This window comes from Athene cunicularia (genome assembly GCF_003259725.1).
Source record: "Athene cunicularia isolate RWA chromosome 4 unlocalized genomic scaffold, athCun1 chr4_part3, whole genome shotgun sequence".
Taxonomy (NCBI): Eukaryota; Metazoa; Chordata; class Aves; order Strigiformes; family Strigidae; genus Athene; species Athene cunicularia.
This window is the reverse complement of record NW_020799100.1, coordinates 14,489,834-14,508,328: the sequence shown is the minus strand read 5'-3', so window position 1 is coordinate 14,508,328 and position 18,495 is coordinate 14,489,834. Positions and strand designations below refer to the sequence as shown.

Below are 18,495 nucleotides of genomic sequence, written 5' to 3'. Positions count from 1 at the left end.
TTTTTTTTTTTTTTTTTTTTTTGGCTCCCCATTTACACGCAGTTTGCTCAGCCATTTTATTTTTTTTCTTTCCCCCGAGTATGTAGCAAATATTTAAAAGAAAAGAAAGAGGAAAAAAAATATTCAGACGTCCTTTTGCTCGTTTTGATGCTCGCGAACCGTAATTTTTAGAAGCAAGAAATAGAAGGAAAAAAAAAAACCCGAAGCTTTCTCCCCGAGGACCGAGACCATTCCACAAACTGAAGTGCTGCCAGCAGCATATGCTTTTTGCAAGAATAATTGAAACCATTAACTGGAGAGCACAGAATTCTTTTGAAAGTCTGCCAGTTATTTGCAAGTAACTTCGGCAGTGGCACAAAATATAACACTTATATTTTAACTTCTACAATTGCACTTTTAGGAGCTGGCCTCTAATTTGATTTTCAGTTGTTCTGATAAGATTTCTATTTTATGATTGGCTTTATGTTTAATTCTTGTTTAAACAAACACGATTTGACTTAAATGAAAACCTAAGTGCTGATGAATAGGAGTTCTACCAAAGCAACAAGTTAGTTATTTCTTCACATTTAACTTGAATTCACTTTTTTACCCTTTTTTTAAAAAAAAGAAGAAAAAAAAAGATCAGCAGTAAATATTGCCCTGAAGAAGGGTGTGATTGCTTGCATTTTAATTTTTGTTTTTTAATATGGCTGTAAACGTTTCCCTGGTTCGTGATACAAAATGGCTGACGTTAGAAGTGTGTCGAGAGTTTCAGAGAGGTACTTGTTCTCGGTCTGATGCAGAGTGCAAGTTCGCCCATCCATCACGGAGTTGCCATGTGGAAAATGGTCGAGTTATTGCCTGCTTTGACTCCCTAAAGGTGAGGACTGTCTAATGCGTGCATTACCTAAGCTCACTTGCTTTTCCTTCTCTTCGGAATGGCTCGGCGTGCTGGGGTGTGGGATGTGCAGAACAACTGTTTATTGCTCTGTTTCTGCAGGGAGGATGCTGCTGGTGCAGGATGTAGCTTCTGAAATCTAGGCTGAGTCTGACATCAGGTGCAATTGCCTGGAGTGCCTGGCATCGCAGGGGGAGAGAGGATTTTATCCAGAGCGTTTTCCAATGGTAGCTCAGGTCTGATATAGCTATCCTTGAAATGGAGAATGAATGCACGCTGTGGGCAGCAAATGAAACCGAAATGAGAAAAGTAGAGAACTGAAACCCAATGCTTTAATTTGTGTCCAGAGCACATTGGCTGTGCATTCGGTGCAGGGATCTGAAATGTGCTTTGAATAAGCAGAAATGAAAGCAGCATTTTAAGATAATGAATCAGCTTTATGTGTATTTCCTGGAGACAGAGTCGCAGATGCACTCTGATGCTGTCCTGTAGATGAGGAACAGCCAAAATATTTGGAGAGCAGAGCTCCCAGAAAAATGGGTGTTGGGAAAACGCTTTCTGCAAGGGGCGTGCTAACACGATGGTTCTGCTAGGCCTGTCCGAGTTACAGCTGAGCGTTTTTGCTAGTGCTCATCTTTGCAGAGTCGATTTTGCAGGCGGTGAATGGCTCTCGGTTGCTTGTCACTGTTGGAGCTCCAGGGGTGACTTTCAAAATTTTCTAAATACCTGGGGTCTGAGTCAGGGTAAGGGGACGTTGGGCATCTCTGTTCAGGGTTACTTCACTGTGGGTCTTGGGAAAGGAACGTCTACTTTTTTTATTCTTTTTCCCAAAAGTGTGGTTTCTCAAAGTTTTTTTAAATAGGATGGTAAAAACCCTGAGACAATATGGATAACTGATTGCTTTTGAGAACTCTTGACATTACGTTAAATGTTTTGATCAGAGTAATTAACTTTTTTTGAGTTTCTAGAAGGAATCTGGTCAATTTTACAAGCTTAAAAGTTTTCCCTTGAACTTCAACTGTTGCTTGAAAAGACTTGGGTTTATTTTTACAAACATAATGAGTAACAGAACTGGTGGAATTATGTGTGTACAGGTTCAGACTGGGGCTGGATCCGGTCTAACACGGGTTTACCCATTTTATTACTGTTTTGTGGCTTCTTCATATTTTCACTTCTGTTCCCTTTTACCAAGAAGCTCAAGCTTCCTATTTGGCATTCGGCTCTGCTCTTTTTAATCTGATTATATGCAGTGACTCTTAGTTATACGGTGACTTTCAAATGTTCATTTACATTGCTGGTTTGCTGACAGCGAGAGACAAAAATATTTTTATCGGAGGGAAAAAAAATAATGTTCTTTATGCCCTTGAAACTTTTGAATTGTAGCCAGTGGCAGTGCAGATAATTTGAATAAAGATGTTAATATGTTTACATTTGTAGCATTTATTTGGGAACTGAAAGGAGTGCTGCCCTGCTGTGCAGGGTAGTACCGTGCCCCTTGCAGTGTTCTGGGGAGGTGTTCCCTGTGCTGCCCCCCAGCCCCTCAGCAGCTCTGAGCTGCACTGTAGGCCAGTGTCACCTGGTGGGTGAGGCTTCCCCGTGTGTGCTGTTTGCGGTGCAGTGTCTGCAGCACGCCCAGGCTCTCTGTGTTGGCCCTTCTCTGCATGGTTGGGGCTGCGAGATGTGCAGGACCAAGTCTGTGGGCAGCTGGGGTTCAAAATCCCACCCATTGGCATGAGCAAACACTTCTGCTTCAGCAGTGGGGAATGGGATGGGGAACAGCATGATGAGAAAGCAAAAAAAATGCCAAAGGAATAGGGTATGATCTGCAGCTCAGCATGTTTCCGGTGGAACTGGCTGTTAAATAATGTTCTTGTTACAGTTTCCTCTTGACACAGTAGCAGATGCCCAGTATGTACTAGTTAAGTGGCCTGAATTTTCCAGTGAACATATTTTCAGTATTTTTCAGGTTTAGGAAAGCCTTGTGTAGGGCCAACAACTCTGCCTTTGGCAAGTGCACCAGGAGGAGAGGTCAGACTGTGCAGAGCCCTTGGCCAAGGGTTGATGATGGGGCTGTTTCTGCGCCCCACTTCTCAGACAAGAAGTGGGTCTTGGAGCAGTTCCTTCCTCCAGACCCACGGATCCAGTAGCTCTTGCTGGGCAGAGCCCCAATTCTGCTGTGCCACGGGGAAGGGCAGTCCCCAAGGCTGCAGCCTCTGTGTGTGCGCGTACACCATGCGTTTCCCAGTGGAGATAACCGCCCTGTTGACTAAACTCTGGAACAATGGTCTTTCTGTTCTTGGGCTGGAGCTGGGCTTTGCAAAACCCTGTTTGCAGTGGTGTAGAGGGCCTCGTGGTCATAAAGGTGGCCTCCCTTACTAGTGATGAGAGAGATGTTACGTTCTCAGACCTGTTAAGAAGAGGCTTTTCATGCCCATCCTGTGGATGTCTTTGTGTGCTCAGCCGCTGTTTCCCTCCGACAGCTGTTGAACACTGACCCTCTCTCCTGCGGAGGGCTCAATAGCTGCTTAGTGCTCTTTTCATCTTTTCACGCCCTGCATTAGCAGAACATCTGTGTTGCTTTATTGGAGACAGGATATAGGATGCTTGCAGCTAATAAGTTTTCCCCTTGTCTTGCAGTCGCTCAGGGCTTTGTTCAGAGGTTGCTTATCTGCATCCATTGTGTAGTGCTGTTGCTTGTTTTTTTTCCTCACAGACCTTTTAAGGCTGAACAATGCCTTCATACAGGAACTTTTGATAACCCAGCTTACAATGGCTTCACCTTGCTGGTCAGGTCACACACAGCATCTATAGCTTACTGCATTTTCACTTTTTTCTTTTTTTTTTTTTTTTTTCCTCAATTTCATACAGTAGCTCTGCCTCTGTTGCAGTGGTAAGAGCAGTAATGCTTCCAGAAGCAGACTGCTTCGGTGTGGGTTGCTTCATGGGTGAATGTGTCCCACCTGTAAGCTTGTGAAGAACACAGAGAACTCCTGCAGGTAATGGAGGAGCTTCATTGATGCTCAGGTGGGATACGCCAGGAGCGGTGTGTGGCTGTGCAATGCCTTGGCCATGAAATACTGGGTCTTGGTTAGGGTGGAAGCACAGGGCTGGATCTTGCTGTCCTGAGCTGTGGTTGTTGGAAGGGGGAGTTTGCACATTTGTAGGCAGCAGAAGGAACCTTTCTCAAGCAGATTGATATGAAACTTAAAAATAGTTCCTCGCGAGAAGCTGTTCACAGATTTGAATCGGATGCCAAGAGAGCTCTCACTCTCTACTCGCGCTTCCCCCCTCGTTATTGTGGAAGAACAGTGTTGTCTGAATTAATCTGTGTGAATGGAAGGGCAAGCTGCACTGCTTGGTGGAGGGCAGTCCAGAGACCCAAGAGAAGCCACTGCTGGGCCACCCCTTTTCAGAAGTGGCCACAAGGGCTGCTGGACAGTGGTCGATGCTCTGCGGTACCTCCTAGGCAGGTCCCATGACACCTCTGAGATGTTCTGAGCCAAGGAGAGAAGTGTACTCTCATTGCTATAAACCCAGGAGGCCTTTGAGTTCATTCATGGGCTTCGTTCCTGGCTTCGTGTGCACTGTCCCGTGTATAGCTGGTGTTTTTTGCAAGGGTCAGGACATGGTTTGCTGGCTCATGGCAATTGTACAAAGGCTTCTGTGCCACTGTGGTGGGCTGTCTGCAAGTGCTCATCAAGTCATTAACCTTTCTATTCAGGCTGGATCAGGCAGGCGTGGTATGAGCCTGTCTGATTCTTAATTCCCTGGCCAGCAAATCATTAGTTGTGTTCTTCAGTTTCTAAAGATGTCAGGGAGGAAAACAAAATCTTCTTTGGTCACTAGAAACACTAATGGAGCAGTAAGCTGAGAGATGGGGTATGAGGAGATAGTGACATATTATATAAAAATATGTAGGTAATACACACCAGGTGTTCACAGAGGCTTTGATTTATACTGCTTGCAGTTTGGGTATCTGCACTAAGAACTCACAATTTAAAAAAAAAAATAAAATTACAAGCCCAGCTTTGTGAGGTGTGTTATGTTTTGGGGTTTTTGCTTCTTGGTTGTTGTTTTTTTTTTAACTTGCTTTATGAATGTAGATATTTCCATATGCAAATCAAAGTTTTTAAGAGTATTTTGAAAGACAGAAAATAGTGTGGTGAAAATTTCAGGGATGTGAGTTTTGACTTTGGGAGGTCTAATTTGAAAAAACATCGTTAAGCTATTACACATTTCAAAGCAATTCTATATTAAAAACAAGGCAAGCTGTCTGTGAACAGGCATAAAATCGAGTTAAAAGTACAGTTTTGTCTAAATTGTCTGTTTTCTAAAAGAAGTGTTATTATCTGGTAATAGTATTCAAAGTCCCACTACAATTTAGAAAGTTCACTGTGCTTGGGCAATAAATGTACCATATGATCTTGAAAGTGGTGTACCTGAGGCTGTTCCTTATAGTGTTCATGCTAATTTGTACCTGTTTTATGCTGACTTCACTAGAATCATTTCTGACTGTTACTGGTTTGCAATCAAATCTATTTTTTTTAATTTAAATAAACTCCAAACTAGGAAACAACTAAAAACACCCACTAAACTTAGCATATGGTTATGCTTTTACAGAGGAAGAAGAAAGCAAACAAAGCTATAGAGATATTTTTGGAGACACTCTGACTGCATGTCTCAGCTTGATGTAATGGAGATGCAAATAAACCAGACTGAACAATGTTGAGCCAATTCTCACACCTTTGTGAGAAACCTTCACTCTTCCATTGGTCATTAAGGCACTTACCTGCATGGTGACAGCATTTGGTGATGAGAAGTAGATTTGCAGCAGCCTTCTGTCTTGTCTGGATGCTCGTGTGTCTTACCGCACATCATAAGTGCTTTTTATAACTACTGAATCAAACATCTGAAAGCAGGGAAAAATGTATTTAGACTCAATTTATTATTTATAAGAACTGTTGCTATTGTATTTCTTAGAGTGGTACTTAGAAGAATAAGAGAGCTCATGGAAAAAAATATATTTAGGCCTGATCCCTTCTTGTCTATGGGTTACAACAAGCTCCATGTTAGCACAGCTTAATTTAATTGGCACATGTGCTGTGTATACTCTCTGCAGTGTCTCCAGAAGTTTTTCAGCACAGCTGTGGGATGGAGACTACTGATGGAGAAGCTCACCTGACGGTGCTTGTGGCTGAGCATCTCCCAGGCCTGCCCCAATGTCTGGGCTGCAGATGCTCTCTGTTGGGGTCAGCCTGGTTACTTGGATGGTGTGTGACCTCCCTAGGCTTGTTCAGCTTTCCAGGGAAAGATAGACCTTGTTGCTTTAATCTGCTGAACTGATCCGTCTGTAGGACATAGGTCTGTGCAGAGCATGTTTAATTTATTTGGCCTTATCCATGGGTTTCTCTGATGTCCCAGCAGACTCAGTTCATTTATCTGTGACTTTGACAGCTGAACCATGACAGATGAACTGGTGAATCTTGCTATTGTGGCTTAAAAGGTTGCTGCCCTGAGCTGTCCCCTTGCTTCTCTGTTGCAAGTTACTGTCTCTGCAGCAGGGTTAGCAGGAGGACAAAGTGCCTCGGATGCTGAATACTAAGTCTAGTTGAAGTCCCCTTGGTCCTGGCTCTGTGCAGAGGTGCTGGGTGATGAACGCATCTAACTGGAAACAGGCTGATGTTACCTGGTGACTCTGCTGCAGGGACAGCAATAGACAGCAAGAGGCAGGAAGGTCTTATTCATTGCCAGCCTTTTGCAAAGATGTAAGACAGCATTCTTGGCAGGAATTACTTGTCTGTGCTTTAAAGCGAGCAGGTGATTTTTGAGGTATACTATGGAAGGGGAAGAGGCTGGCTGTGTCCTTATCTCTACTGGGTCTTTCTGCAGCTGAGCAGCCTCAGCAGGGAACACTTTATCTTGGCCTTTATATTTCCAAGGATGTGTGCTTTGTAGAACCTGGTGTTGTCCAGGAGTAATGTGGCAAGAAAGGTGGGATGTCTTTAAGTTTCCTGGTGCATAGTCCAGTTTTGGTGCTACCCTGGAGGGATGCTCCCTTCTTAGCTCATTGCTAGAAAAGTGGAGAAAACCTAGAAGCACTTATGTAGCTCTGGAAACTGTGAGAAGTGAGACCCATCCCAGCATACAGAGCTTCTTGGGGGCTCCTGGCAATAGGAGCTGGAGGGGCCACGCTGTTAACTGTCAGTCTGCAAGTACAGAGGTTGCTGCCATCAGTACAGAGGTGGATGTTAAGAGCCTATGAGGAAGCTTGCAGGGAGTTGTCTGAAAGGAAATGCCCTCCAAAGCTATCAGTGTGACACTTGTAGTAGTAGTAGCAGTAGTTAAATACTTGGGAGTTCACATTTTCTTAATTGATTAATCTTGGACAACTTCCTCGTATAGGTGTTGCTCCCTCATATGACAGATTGTCTACTTAACAGGCCTCAGACTCTTACTCATATGGAGTGTGGACGTTGGATGACTTTGGGTATTTGCTTTGGGTGCTTGGCAAATCTAAGCATCTGTGTTGCTTTACCCATCTAAAGCTGTAGGACTGTTGTACAGGCTTGGTCAATGTGAACACATTTATCAACTAATATCAATAACAGTGAAAGGCACCTGAACACTTTTCTCCCTGTCCAATATATTTTCCCGTGGAGAAGAGTATGTTTCTTCCCACCATCCTCTTGCACCTCTGGTGGATCTCTTGCATTGTCCCACACCTGAGGCCTTTGATGGCACAAGGCAATGAGACTCTTCCTGTGCCCGTTGCATGGCATTGCCAAAGCCAGGTCAGGGAGTGAAAGTCTCCAAGGCAGTCTTCTTGCCCTTGGGGTGACTTTTGCCTGATAAGTATCAAAACTTCAGTGGGGAGAGACCCTGGTGGGTCTTTGGCACCCATCTTGTGCTGCAGTGTGAAGGCATTGAGACTCTTCTTCTCTCCCATGGGTACCTGTAAGCAGAGTGTCTTGGCAGCCCTCCTAGAGTCCCTGAGGGGTGGGCAGCCCCTGCTGGGGCAAGGCCGGGGTTTGACTCATCAGGGGGATGCTGAATGGATCTCCTGTCTGTGGCAGTGCATGGTCACAGGGTAACGCCAGGTCTGGACTTGTGTTTTTAGAAATGTCCTCTAAAGGTCTTTTGTTTCTGAACATGGAGAGGACTGTCAGTGTCCCAGACCTCCTGACCCCATGTATCTCCTGAGGGCTTGCCCATGTAGGACCAGATGCCTTTGCTGTTACCTGATGTTTGTGGGTGCCAGTCTCATGCATGATGTCCCTGGGTCAGGTTCAAGAGGCTGGCAGAGGTGCAGGTGTAGGCTGGCACATTGGGAAGCACTCCCAGTGCAAGGGGCAAACACAGGACCACTGTCCTTCTTTTCTTTCTTTCTGCAGCTAATGAATTTATTACAGCCTTTCCTTGGACCTCAGACTTGTGTGCATTTTCCCTTGAATGTGTTGGAAAGAAGAGCTGTGGCCACAAATTTGTCCTGAGACTGCACTTTGGAGACCAGCCTCTTTGGGGAGACAGGCCAAGCAAATTCAGCAGTGGGGTTTTCGTGCCAGCCTCGCCTCCTCTCTCCTCACCAGCCAGCCCTGGCAATGCAGGGCCTCTGCTCCTGTCTACAGCTCATGTTGCCCTGGTCTTCTCTGTGGTGTGAGCAAACCATCATCCCCAAAGGCTAAAGCCAGCAGCATTTGCATTATTAATATCAGCCAAGAGTAACCTTGGTTTTCTGGTTGGGAAGATGATGGTAAATTGCTGACTGCTGCTCACACTTGCCTAAAAAAGCAGGAGAGAAATTCTTTTGGGATGTGACTCTAAACCCTTCTGAGCTGCTCTGTGTGTGCTTAAGCAGATAGATTTTGAAACCTTTTATGGGCATATTGCAATGTTGCACGGGCCGTGGCATGCCACCTCCTGCTCCCGAGGCTTACTTTCCTTTTTTAAGGGCAAAGCCCTCCAGACTGAGGTTCCAGTTCTGTGAAATACTTGAGCCTGCTTTTAAGCACTGTAGAATTCCTGTGGGCAGCAAAGATCTCCTTGTGCTGAAGTGAGCTGTTGCATCAGGTTTTCAGAGAGGGGGAAATGGTCTTGGCCATTCTCCAGCGGGGGAGGAGAACTGCCTGTGGTCATTTCCTCTGCCACCTTTGGCTTTCCAGTTTGGGAGAGTTTCTTTGCATGTGCTATGCACACACACCTGGAGCTTGCAGTCCCACCAAGTCTGCTGGATCTACAAGCACAAGCTCTGTGCCTGTGACCCAGTGCAAATGCAGTGCCTGCTCTGCAAGCCCCAGGGGTTTCCTCTGTGCTGGGAGGAGGGAGGTGGGGTGTTGAAGCCCAGCTAGGAAGCTGTGGCAGCATTTGGGTTTACCCTTGCATGGCTATGAGTCAGAAGTTGGCCAAGGGAGCACAGAGGGGGTGTGTTTGTACAATAAGCTCTGGCATCTCAGTGAATGCCATGTTGCAAGCCATGGCGCTGCCAGATCCACCTGGGGAGGGAATTTCAAGCTTTACATCTTCCAGACCTACTTTATAGCAGTAGCTAACACCGGGATTTTTAGATGCCCCAAACCTACAAGTCCCTATGCCTGGAGAGAGACTGGAGCAAAGAGAATTCTTGGAAGCATGGAGCCATGCTTGACCTTGGTGTCCTGTCTTGCTGCTGTGTCAGCGAAGCTTGGTAGCTACTTCTCTTGCTCATGGTTGCATTAGCCCAGTGAAGCTAGCAGGGGGAAAGGTGGTGGAAGATGCCTTCAAGGACAATGACTCTGTACAAGCATGTGGAGTTGGTGGATTTCTTCAGCAGTGTAGCATCAGCTTGATGTAATCCCTTTGCTGACAATAGCCTTCTGCCTCTTGGTTCACCCATCTGAAGGAGGGTGCAGTAACATGCATTCGTGTAGTTGAGCTGTTTGGAAGCTTTAAAACGGATATAAACAAGATGTACCAGGCTTTCTGGAGAGCCCATGGTCTGACGTCTCCCACAGAGCATTTAAATAAGTGGTTAGATATCCAAGTGAGGAGCTGAGCTCTTTGAAAATCTGCCCCTATAAATATTGTTATGCTGATATTAAAATAAATGCTTTGAGACATTGGGTGAATGTTGCCCCATATGGGCACAGTTTTACTTATGAATTATTAATTTTTTTTTATTGCTGTTTATAAAACAGCAGAGAACCAGGCAGTGACCCTGTTCCTTGCCCTATGTAGCCTCTCATGCCATGTCTGATGATGCCCTTTGGATTAGAGGAAAGGCCAAGGATTTGGAAAACCAGCTTTCAAAGCCTTGTGATGATGCAGGCTGTTTTAAAGCATTGTAATGTCAGTCTTTGTACCTAAATACGCTTTTTGACCTCACAGGAGCAGTACAAAGAAAATGGCTTTGAAGGCTGAGTGGAACTGAGCTACTGTAGTAACAAGACTCTTAGTGTTTTAGACAGATGTCCTAACTGAGCAACCATTTCAAACCTTGGCTCCTTCTAAATGAATAAATATCAAACATGGTTAGTTCTTCCGCAGGCTTACCTGTCTGTTATGAAAGCCCCCTCTCCTCTAATGGCAGTGAAAATATTCGGTTTAACCATAGCTAATGTGTCAGTATAATAATCTTTCTGCTGTCCATGCAGGAGAAAGTACATGGCACAGAAGTAGTGCTGATCTCTGCTCTCAAGAGCCTGGGTGCTTTACTTCCAACTTTCTGAACGTCTGGTTAGTGTTTGGCCTTGGGCTTGGGTTTCAGTGATGTCGTTATTCAGTGTCCCCACCATCAGAGGAGTTGGAGGCTGTGATGCTGGAGTGATGGATTTTTAATGTCTTTTTACCTCTTTTGGAAGCCAGCACCTGGGCATGTCTATGTGGCGTTCTCTGCATGCTTGAGGTACGAGCTGGAAAGCTGGGAGCTGGAGGTGCCTTTCTGCAATATTTTGCTTGAAGCTGTGGGGAAGGTGCATATTCCTGAGAGGGGACAGTTGGCTTGCTGGGACGTGAGTGTACTCAAACCAAGCAATTCCCCAAGTTTGTAATGAAATGTTACGGCAGATGGCCCGCTTACAATGCAGGATATTATTAGAACTATGATCAGTGCTAATAAGGTCATTGGCAGTGGGGGAGGAGGTCGGTGTCTGACCTTGTTTGAAAGGTGTCAGCCTGTGCTCTGGGAAAGAAGTTTTTCTTTTACAGCAGTGGAATGTGGATGTTTAAAGCAAGCTATTTTGTATTAATTTGGCTGCACAGTTGAGAGAAAGACCCACCACCCAGTCCAGCACACCTGCTGCAGGGATACTGGGGACGCTGCTGCCCCCCGCCCCTCACTGAGGTACGTGCACAGACCACCATGAAAAAGCAGAGACAAATTCTTTAATTAACCGTCCCAAGAATAGGAACCAGGAGCAGTTTAGCTAGTCCTAGAGGACAGGAATGGTATCACAAGGCATTGCCTGGTCAGATGATTGGTCAGTGGTGTGCACTGAGTTTTATCATGCCTCTGAACATACTTATCTGAACATACTCTGCATTAACACAGCACTTAGTTTTATTTGGTCTCTCCTATACGAATATAAAAAAAAACAAACAAACAACCAAAACAACCACTAGAGACTGGCGTGTTGGGATCAGCTGAGTTGCGTTAGTGATGCCCACATATCTGCCCAGCAGTACCCACACCAGGTTCTGATGAGGATTTAAGCTGTAAGCCTGAACGGTTCTGCTTTAACTCTTTCTGCTTTGAGTGTGCAGCTGGGGGGTGCTGTGAGTAGTTCTGTGTGCTTAGTGAGAGATAGCAGCTCTCAAACAGAGGGCGGTTGGGAAAGCATGGAGTATCTAGCTAGGGTAGAGGAGATGGCCAGGGGCAGCACAGACACGGTGGAGCTGCAGCCAGCCAGCCTGAGAGTGCAGCTGTCATTAGACGGTGGTTCCCTAAATCCTTATTATCCGCAGGGGCACGGCTGGTGCTGGGAACAGTCACACGGAGATTAGGTCCTTAAAGAGCCCCGCCACAACCCAGCAAAGTTTGAAAACAAAACCCCAGCATGTAATCCCAACCACGTTGGCCGATCCCGCTGACCAGCATTTCTTCCTCTTGCTCTCAGCTCCTGAAGGATCAGAGTGTGAGTAAAGCTTGCTTTCTCGCCGTTAAGTGATGCTTGAACCCACTTGGTGGGTTCATGCAGCATTGTGCTGCGTGCATTGCTTGGGTTTTGCTCCCAGGGTCCCTTCCACATGGTGCTGCAGATACCAAACACTGGATAAGTGCAGCAGGGAGGAAGTGAGAGCCTCGCAGGGTTGGGCATTTCAGCCCACGCAGTAGCGCTTGAATAACCAGAGCAGCAGGGAGTTAAAAGCTGGACATGTAGGTGAGCCTTCAAGGAGAGCTTGGAAGGTCATCCAGATACGACAGAGGTGATGGTGTTTGAGGTAGGCTGTAGGGAGGAAAGTGCTTTCCTCCCCATGAAGGAATCTTGTTTCATAAAACATCAGATTTCCAAGACAGAGAGGAAATTTGGAGGTAATGTCACTCCTTCCCAAATGCTGTAGGGGAAGGCATTAAAGATGCACCTGGTGCTTGCTGCAGGAGCCCTCCCAAATCTTGCTCCTATGGTGCAAGCCTTAGAGCCTTATGCCCTGTTTCTCCTTTCTGCTCTGTTTCCTCCTCCTCTCTGGGCTCATTTGTCCCCAAGCCCTCCTGCAACTCCCCTGTCCTCTCTGTCCCTGTCATTAGGTGTGATGTCTGCAGGGACTGAACAAGGCAACCCAGGAAGTCTCTTGCCCTCTGCCTCTCCTGTTGCTTCAGCAGTCATTTTTATTTCTCAGTGCATCTGGTGCACTTGCAGATGAAGAAGTAATCATCACAGTTACCTCCCTGCAGACTTTGGCTCCCCGCTGTGTCAGTCGTATTGCCTGTAAAGCTTCAGTGGCGTGCTGTGGGGTGGGAGCTGGAGCAAGGCAAGCAGGCTGAGTGACTCAAGGTGCTCGGAGCGGGAGAGCCATCAGGGTTGATAAAAGCAGGACAGGGATGTCTGAAACCTTCACTGAGCTGTGAGAGATGTAGCGCGAGGGAAGGAGGTGGGGATAACCCTGGGGAGGAGCAGAGCAGCTCCCCGTGGCACTCTTCCTGTGGGATGGGGGAGCACAGGGATGCAGCAAGGACCCCTGCCACCCGTCGCTGTCAGCTTTATCAGCGTCTGCTGGCTGGCACAGCGCAGCAGGGCACGGATTACCCCGCAGCACCAGCACAGCCTCCCTGCCAGCTCCCTGTCATGCTTCTGTCACTGGAGCCCACTCAAACTGCTCCTGTACTACGGTTGGGAGAGTTGGGGCCGGGGGGAAGTCCCTTGGGGGCTGGGAGGCGAATGGACAGGATCGCTTTTAGCTAGTGATGCAGAGATTGGAAAGGGCAGACTGCCTGCTGCCAGGAGGCAGGAGCTCAGAAGGCATCAAGGGCATTGCTGCAGCAGCAGTCCAGCACAGAGTGGCTGGCATGCAGTTTTGGTGTTGCTGAGGCTTCCCCTAGCCACCTGAAGTTTTTCCACCAAGTCTGGTGTATTTAGACTGAAAACTCTTCAGGCTGGGACCATCTCATTTTGTGTTTGGGTAGTAATTGGAGCAGGACCCTGAGCTGTAGCATCGATGAGTTGTTATTTGTATTCCCACAGCCAAAAATCCCCTGCTGTGGCCCTGTGCGATAAAGCACAGATTGAATTAAGAGGATTTTCGTTGTTGTTTTGTGTTTCTCTGCGTGGGTTTTTTGAAGACTCCACTGTAATGTAAAATCTTTAGAAGTCTTTACTTGGAACAGAACTCACATTAGCTAGGACAGAAACACCACTGAAAATTTTTTTGTTGTTTTGATTGTGCTAATTCTCAGAGAATGATTTCAAGCATCCTTTCAGAGCTTAGCCCAGCCAGAAGAAAAAGTGTTAGCACTTTCCTTAATATTCCTTCTTTCTTTGTATCAGAAGTCCTTGCACTGAAGTTTGCACAGGGTTTTCTGCTGGGGCCCTATCAGAAGTCCATCTATCTTGGTTTAAGTGAGTGAGAGCATTTTTTCCAGCCAGGTGTTCAGGTGTTCACAGTCATGCTGCATTCCAGACTCACTAATGACGCGGGAGCTTCTTTGCAGCTACTCCTTTCACGTGGCTGGAGAGGCTGCAGATGTCCTCAAGAAAGGTCACTCTTTCTTGCAGAAAAAAATATCTTCTAGCCCCATCCAGTATGGGCCTATCTTGCCTAAAAGCAAATGAATGTGTGTATCGCAGCTGACTCATGCTGGCTGTACCATCAGGGTAGTGAAAGGTCTTTTTCTTGTTGCCCTTTTAGGAAGAAAATGTGCTGTGTCTGAAGGTATCTCTTGTCAGTGGCAGAAGCAGAATACACGAGGTCAGGTGTCTGCCTGCCTGCCTAAGGAAGTCATGTTGTCAAGATTGCTTTCTAATAGAAAACAGCCTTTAAAAGCTAATCCTTACATTCCTCCTCCTCTACAAAAGGTTGAGCATCAGGCAGTCTGTACTGCACTGGTGACCAGGACAAGGATAATCAGCTCAGAGTACAAGTTGAGGGCAGGAGTTTGGAAAGCAGATCAGTAACAGGGAAAGGGTGGAAGAACCTCGTAGTAATTTGGTCAGTTTGTTTCTTGTGTCTGAAGCTTGAATAAGCCAGTGTGTCCACATGGATACGTTTTAGTGGTTTCTACCTCCCCCAGCTTTTCTCTGGTGCTCTCAAACTTAAATATGGGAATCTGGCAGTTATTAAAAACACAAAATCCTTAAACCCAAGAAAATGAAACCCAAGCCCTGATCAGTTCCATTCCTGTAGGTCTGCTTGCACAGACAGATGGACAAACACAGATACGTGCACACACATGACACATTCCTTTCTTAGATGTTCTGACACTTATACCAGTGCCACTTGGAGGAGAATTTAGGTCAGGATTTCTGGCAGGGCAAAAGTTGCATCCCGCAAGGGAAAGTGGATACGTTGACCTCATAAGGCCTTAACAACCTTTTCAGTGTCCTCTCCTACAGCTCTTGTTACAGGAGAGAGAACAGATCTAATCAGCAGCTACATAGAATTAACCTTTCAGTGCCTGAAATCATGGTTTCTACAAAATGTATTATCGGTTAATCCCCATTCCGTGGAGAAAACAGACAACTTTTAGTAGATTTTTGGGTCTTTGGGCTCTACATCACTGTGGTGACTCTGAATTGATCAGTGTGGAGCACAAGGTGAGCAGAAAGCCTCCTTGAGTAGGCTGCCTTGCAGCCTCCATGTTGATTTACTGTGTTCTGGGAAGGGTTTATTGCTTGTCTGTGCTCAGTTAGGGACAAGAGGAGGGATTTGCTTTGGCTGAGTGAGGTAGGAAGTATGAATCTGCACAGACAGTCACGAGACTGGATAACAGATTGGACAAACAGGGATCTGTGAGCAGTGAGCATTGTCGTTAGGACAGGCAGAAGTTTTGCTCTGGGTGAGGCTGTTTTAATAAATCCATCATAAATTAACAGGTTTTCACATGTTGGCACAGAATTTGGCATCCTGTCCCTTAAGGCTGGCTGCCTGCGTGGTACTTGTGACTAGTGTGTGTGAACTGTGGTTAAATATGTCTCACTGTTTGCAGTTTTAGCCCAGAACTGTGTTATTGCCAAATTCTCCTTTTGCCCATAGAGATGGCAGTGCATTATCTTTGGCATTGCGAGCCCATTATGTTTACCTCCATGGAAAAAGGCCTGTCCTGTTGCTGCCACAGTTTGCTGTGCTGCTCTGTGGGCTCAACTCCTAACAAATATTTACACTGCTAACCTCCCTTTCACTTGAGATGGTAACAAAGATTGGTCACATATCTGCTTTCTAGTGCCAGGCACTGCTTGAAGAGCACTTCTGAAGGTGTTTTCTTAAAAGAAAAATCCCCTCTGTGACTTAAATGTGCATATGTTACTGGCTGTAATAAACAACACGCTAAAATAGATCAGTCTGCAAAGGCTAACCGAGGTGGAATATTTGCCTAGGGCAAAGCAGGCTTTCTTTTTTTGTTTGTTTGGTTTTTTCTTTGTTTTTCTTCCTTTCTTTTTCTTCAAGCCTTGCTGCCTCCTAGATGGAGGGCTGTGGTTCAGTGTTGCTTGGCCTGGATGCCCTCTTTGGAAGCCAAGGCTCATGTGAGATGTGTGGTTTTTGCCTGCTGTGCTTAGCAGGCTGCAGGAGCTCTCTTGAAGGTGCTTTTTGGATCTGCACCTTTAATCCTCTGTCCAGCTGCAAGTTCATTATAACATGGGTGTGAAGTCTGAGGCCTGGTGTGGATGGGAAAGATTTGGGGTCCTTGCTCAGAGAAAAGTGACAGCATGTGGAGTTGGTGGCAGACAGTCAGCCTTTCTCCTGGTAGTCCTGGGAGCTTCTCTGCAAAGCCAGAGTGAAAGGGAGGTGGGGTGCTGTGCACAAACCTGCCTGTCACACGTGGCTGAAACAGGAACACGGGTCTTTGGTGAATGAATCAAACTGTAGCCAGAGAGGCACCGCTGTGGGAGAAAGTGGCTGGAGGGGTGGGCTGTGGTGTGCAGCGGGGAGAGATGAATGGGAAGCAATGAAGGGACACAAGCAGTGCGACAGAGAGGAGTAGGAGAAGAGCTGGGGACATCAGTGGGCTGGCCATCAGGGTGAGGGGCAGGGGGGGCTGGCTTTGCTCTCTGCTGTTGGGCAGTTCTCAGCCAAGAGCAGAAAGGTGTCGTGTGCCTCAGAGCACCGGACCCACGGGCTCTGATGCATGTCTGGGACAAATCTTGTGGTGACAACTGAGGGCATCACCCTTCTGTACTGCTGCGTCTGCCTGGTCCCCTGCAGTCACCTCCTTTGGTGGCTTAAGCTAATGCACAGAGGGACCGTCATGTCCTCTTCTGACGTATCTTAATGTTTCCAGCCAAATGGTAGAAAGCCAGGGTGGTAGTGCCATGGTGTGCCCCAGCAAGGAGTCATCAGCATGCTTAGCAGAGCCCAGCCAGCATCCTTCCCTGCTCAGGGCGCTGCTGCGTTACCCCCTGGCAGCCCCTCAGTACCTGAGGCTGAAGCACATCCTGCAGAGTTATTTTTTCCAGACTGAAGATTCTCCCTGGGAATTGTCAGCCCAGATGGAATTAATTTTTTTTTTTTAAGTTTTTTCATTATTTTTTGAAAACCAGGAATCTGTTTGTGCCCATTAAGCTGTTGCTTTTTGAGCAAAGCAACAACACAAACAAAAATTGGGCTAATCCTCAGTTGGTAAATTGTATATTGTGCCAAGTTCTAAAAAAAAACCCCAACCAACAACCCAAACCTAGCCACCCACAAATCTTTTTATTTGCAGCTTCATTTTGCTTTCCAAAACACATCGAGAATGAGGTTTTCTGAGCATGACTTTATCCTCCACAGGACAGGAGGGAGGGTTTGGGTCAGACACTTAGTTATCAATCTCTGCGCTTCCCTGTTTGCCTTCTCCCTTGTGTAAACTCAAGGAGCGAGGCTGCCGGAGGTGGTCACGCGTCCGATATTTGTATTCATGAACACAGTGCTTTAACATTTATTCTCCTGGGCTTTAATGTACTTTGCTTGGTTCTGTCTACGTGTGGTTTGCCTGCTGCAATTGTAATATTCAACAGACGCTGTAGGTAGGTAGAGGAAGGTCAGAAGCATCAACTTTCCATATGACCTTGACAGATTCAATCAGCCTGTGAAAGTTGTAGAATTGAATTATGGGATTTACAATGAAAAAGTGGTTTAAGGGACAAGAGAAGCTACACTTAGTATTTTCAAAAGCTGGCCTCATGTAATAGCAGTCAGGAGGGACAGAACTGAGGGAGAAGAAAGGTGGAAGACATATTAGAAGTTTTATTTTGTTTGTTTTTTTCTGTGGGTTTTTGTGGTGTTTTTTTAATACAATACTTGTGCAGTATTGTTCCAGAGACTGGTGTGAGTTTTTTTTGTAATTTATTACAGAAGAAAAATCAATGACATGTCAGTGTTTCTATCTTCCAGGTAGAATTGATTTCTTTACTTACAAATAGTCCTGCATTGGAACATTCACCCACAGGAATATTAACATTACAGGATGTCACCTGCTTCCCGTCCTACTCTAAATACATGCAGTGATCCCAGGGCTAAACATGCTCCTAAATGTGCTCTCTTTACTGGGCGCTAAATGCCTTTCTTCGTAATTGTTATTGATCGGTTGCTTGAGCAGGTCTGTGGCCAGGGATGTCTGTAAAAGCTTATTTCGCTTGGAGAGAGCCTGTATTTGATACTGTAATAAAGAAACCCATTTTATTGTGCTTTTAACATTCCTGAACCTGGGCAAGTAGTGGAATAATACTTGTAAGACATTAAAAATCATCAGTTCAGAACTCCAAATTGATGATACTTCTATTCTGTTTTAACCTCATTTCAAATATGGGGTGGTAACAGACTGATACAGTTCACAAAACGTAGCCTAATCAAAATGTATCAGCAGATACAAAAGAAAAGAGCTCGATGAAGTCTTTATTCCTCTCTTTTGTGGAATGAGATTGCTGTTCATTGCAAGTAGTAATCGCTCAGATAAACATGTTTTTCTGCTCTGTGGCTCTACAGCTCATAAAAATACTTTGACAATGCTGTACTCTTTT

General features: G+C 45.9%; 1 protein-coding gene across 11 annotated transcripts in view; it reads left to right on the top strand.

The window, feature by feature from the left end:
• The window catches only part of MBNL3 (muscleblind like splicing regulator 3), an 89,308-nt gene that overhangs the window by 30,961 nt on the left and 39,852 nt on the right, over window positions 1-18,495 (top strand). For 9 of the 11 annotated variants that reach the window (XR_003398428.1, XR_003398427.1, XR_003398426.1 and 6 more), the window contains exon 1: window positions 12-859. The exons of 1 other annotated variant lie outside the window; for it this stretch is intronic. Coding sequence is in view for 6 of the 10 variants with exons in the window: in XM_026848672.1 (XP_026704473.1) it covers window positions 686-859 (174 nt within the window). In the remaining 4 variants the exon portion in view is untranslated. Of the gene's footprint in view, window positions 1-11; window positions 860-18,495 lie in introns of those variants that run through there. One more of the 11 variants, XM_026848668.1, reaches the window with a different exon arrangement.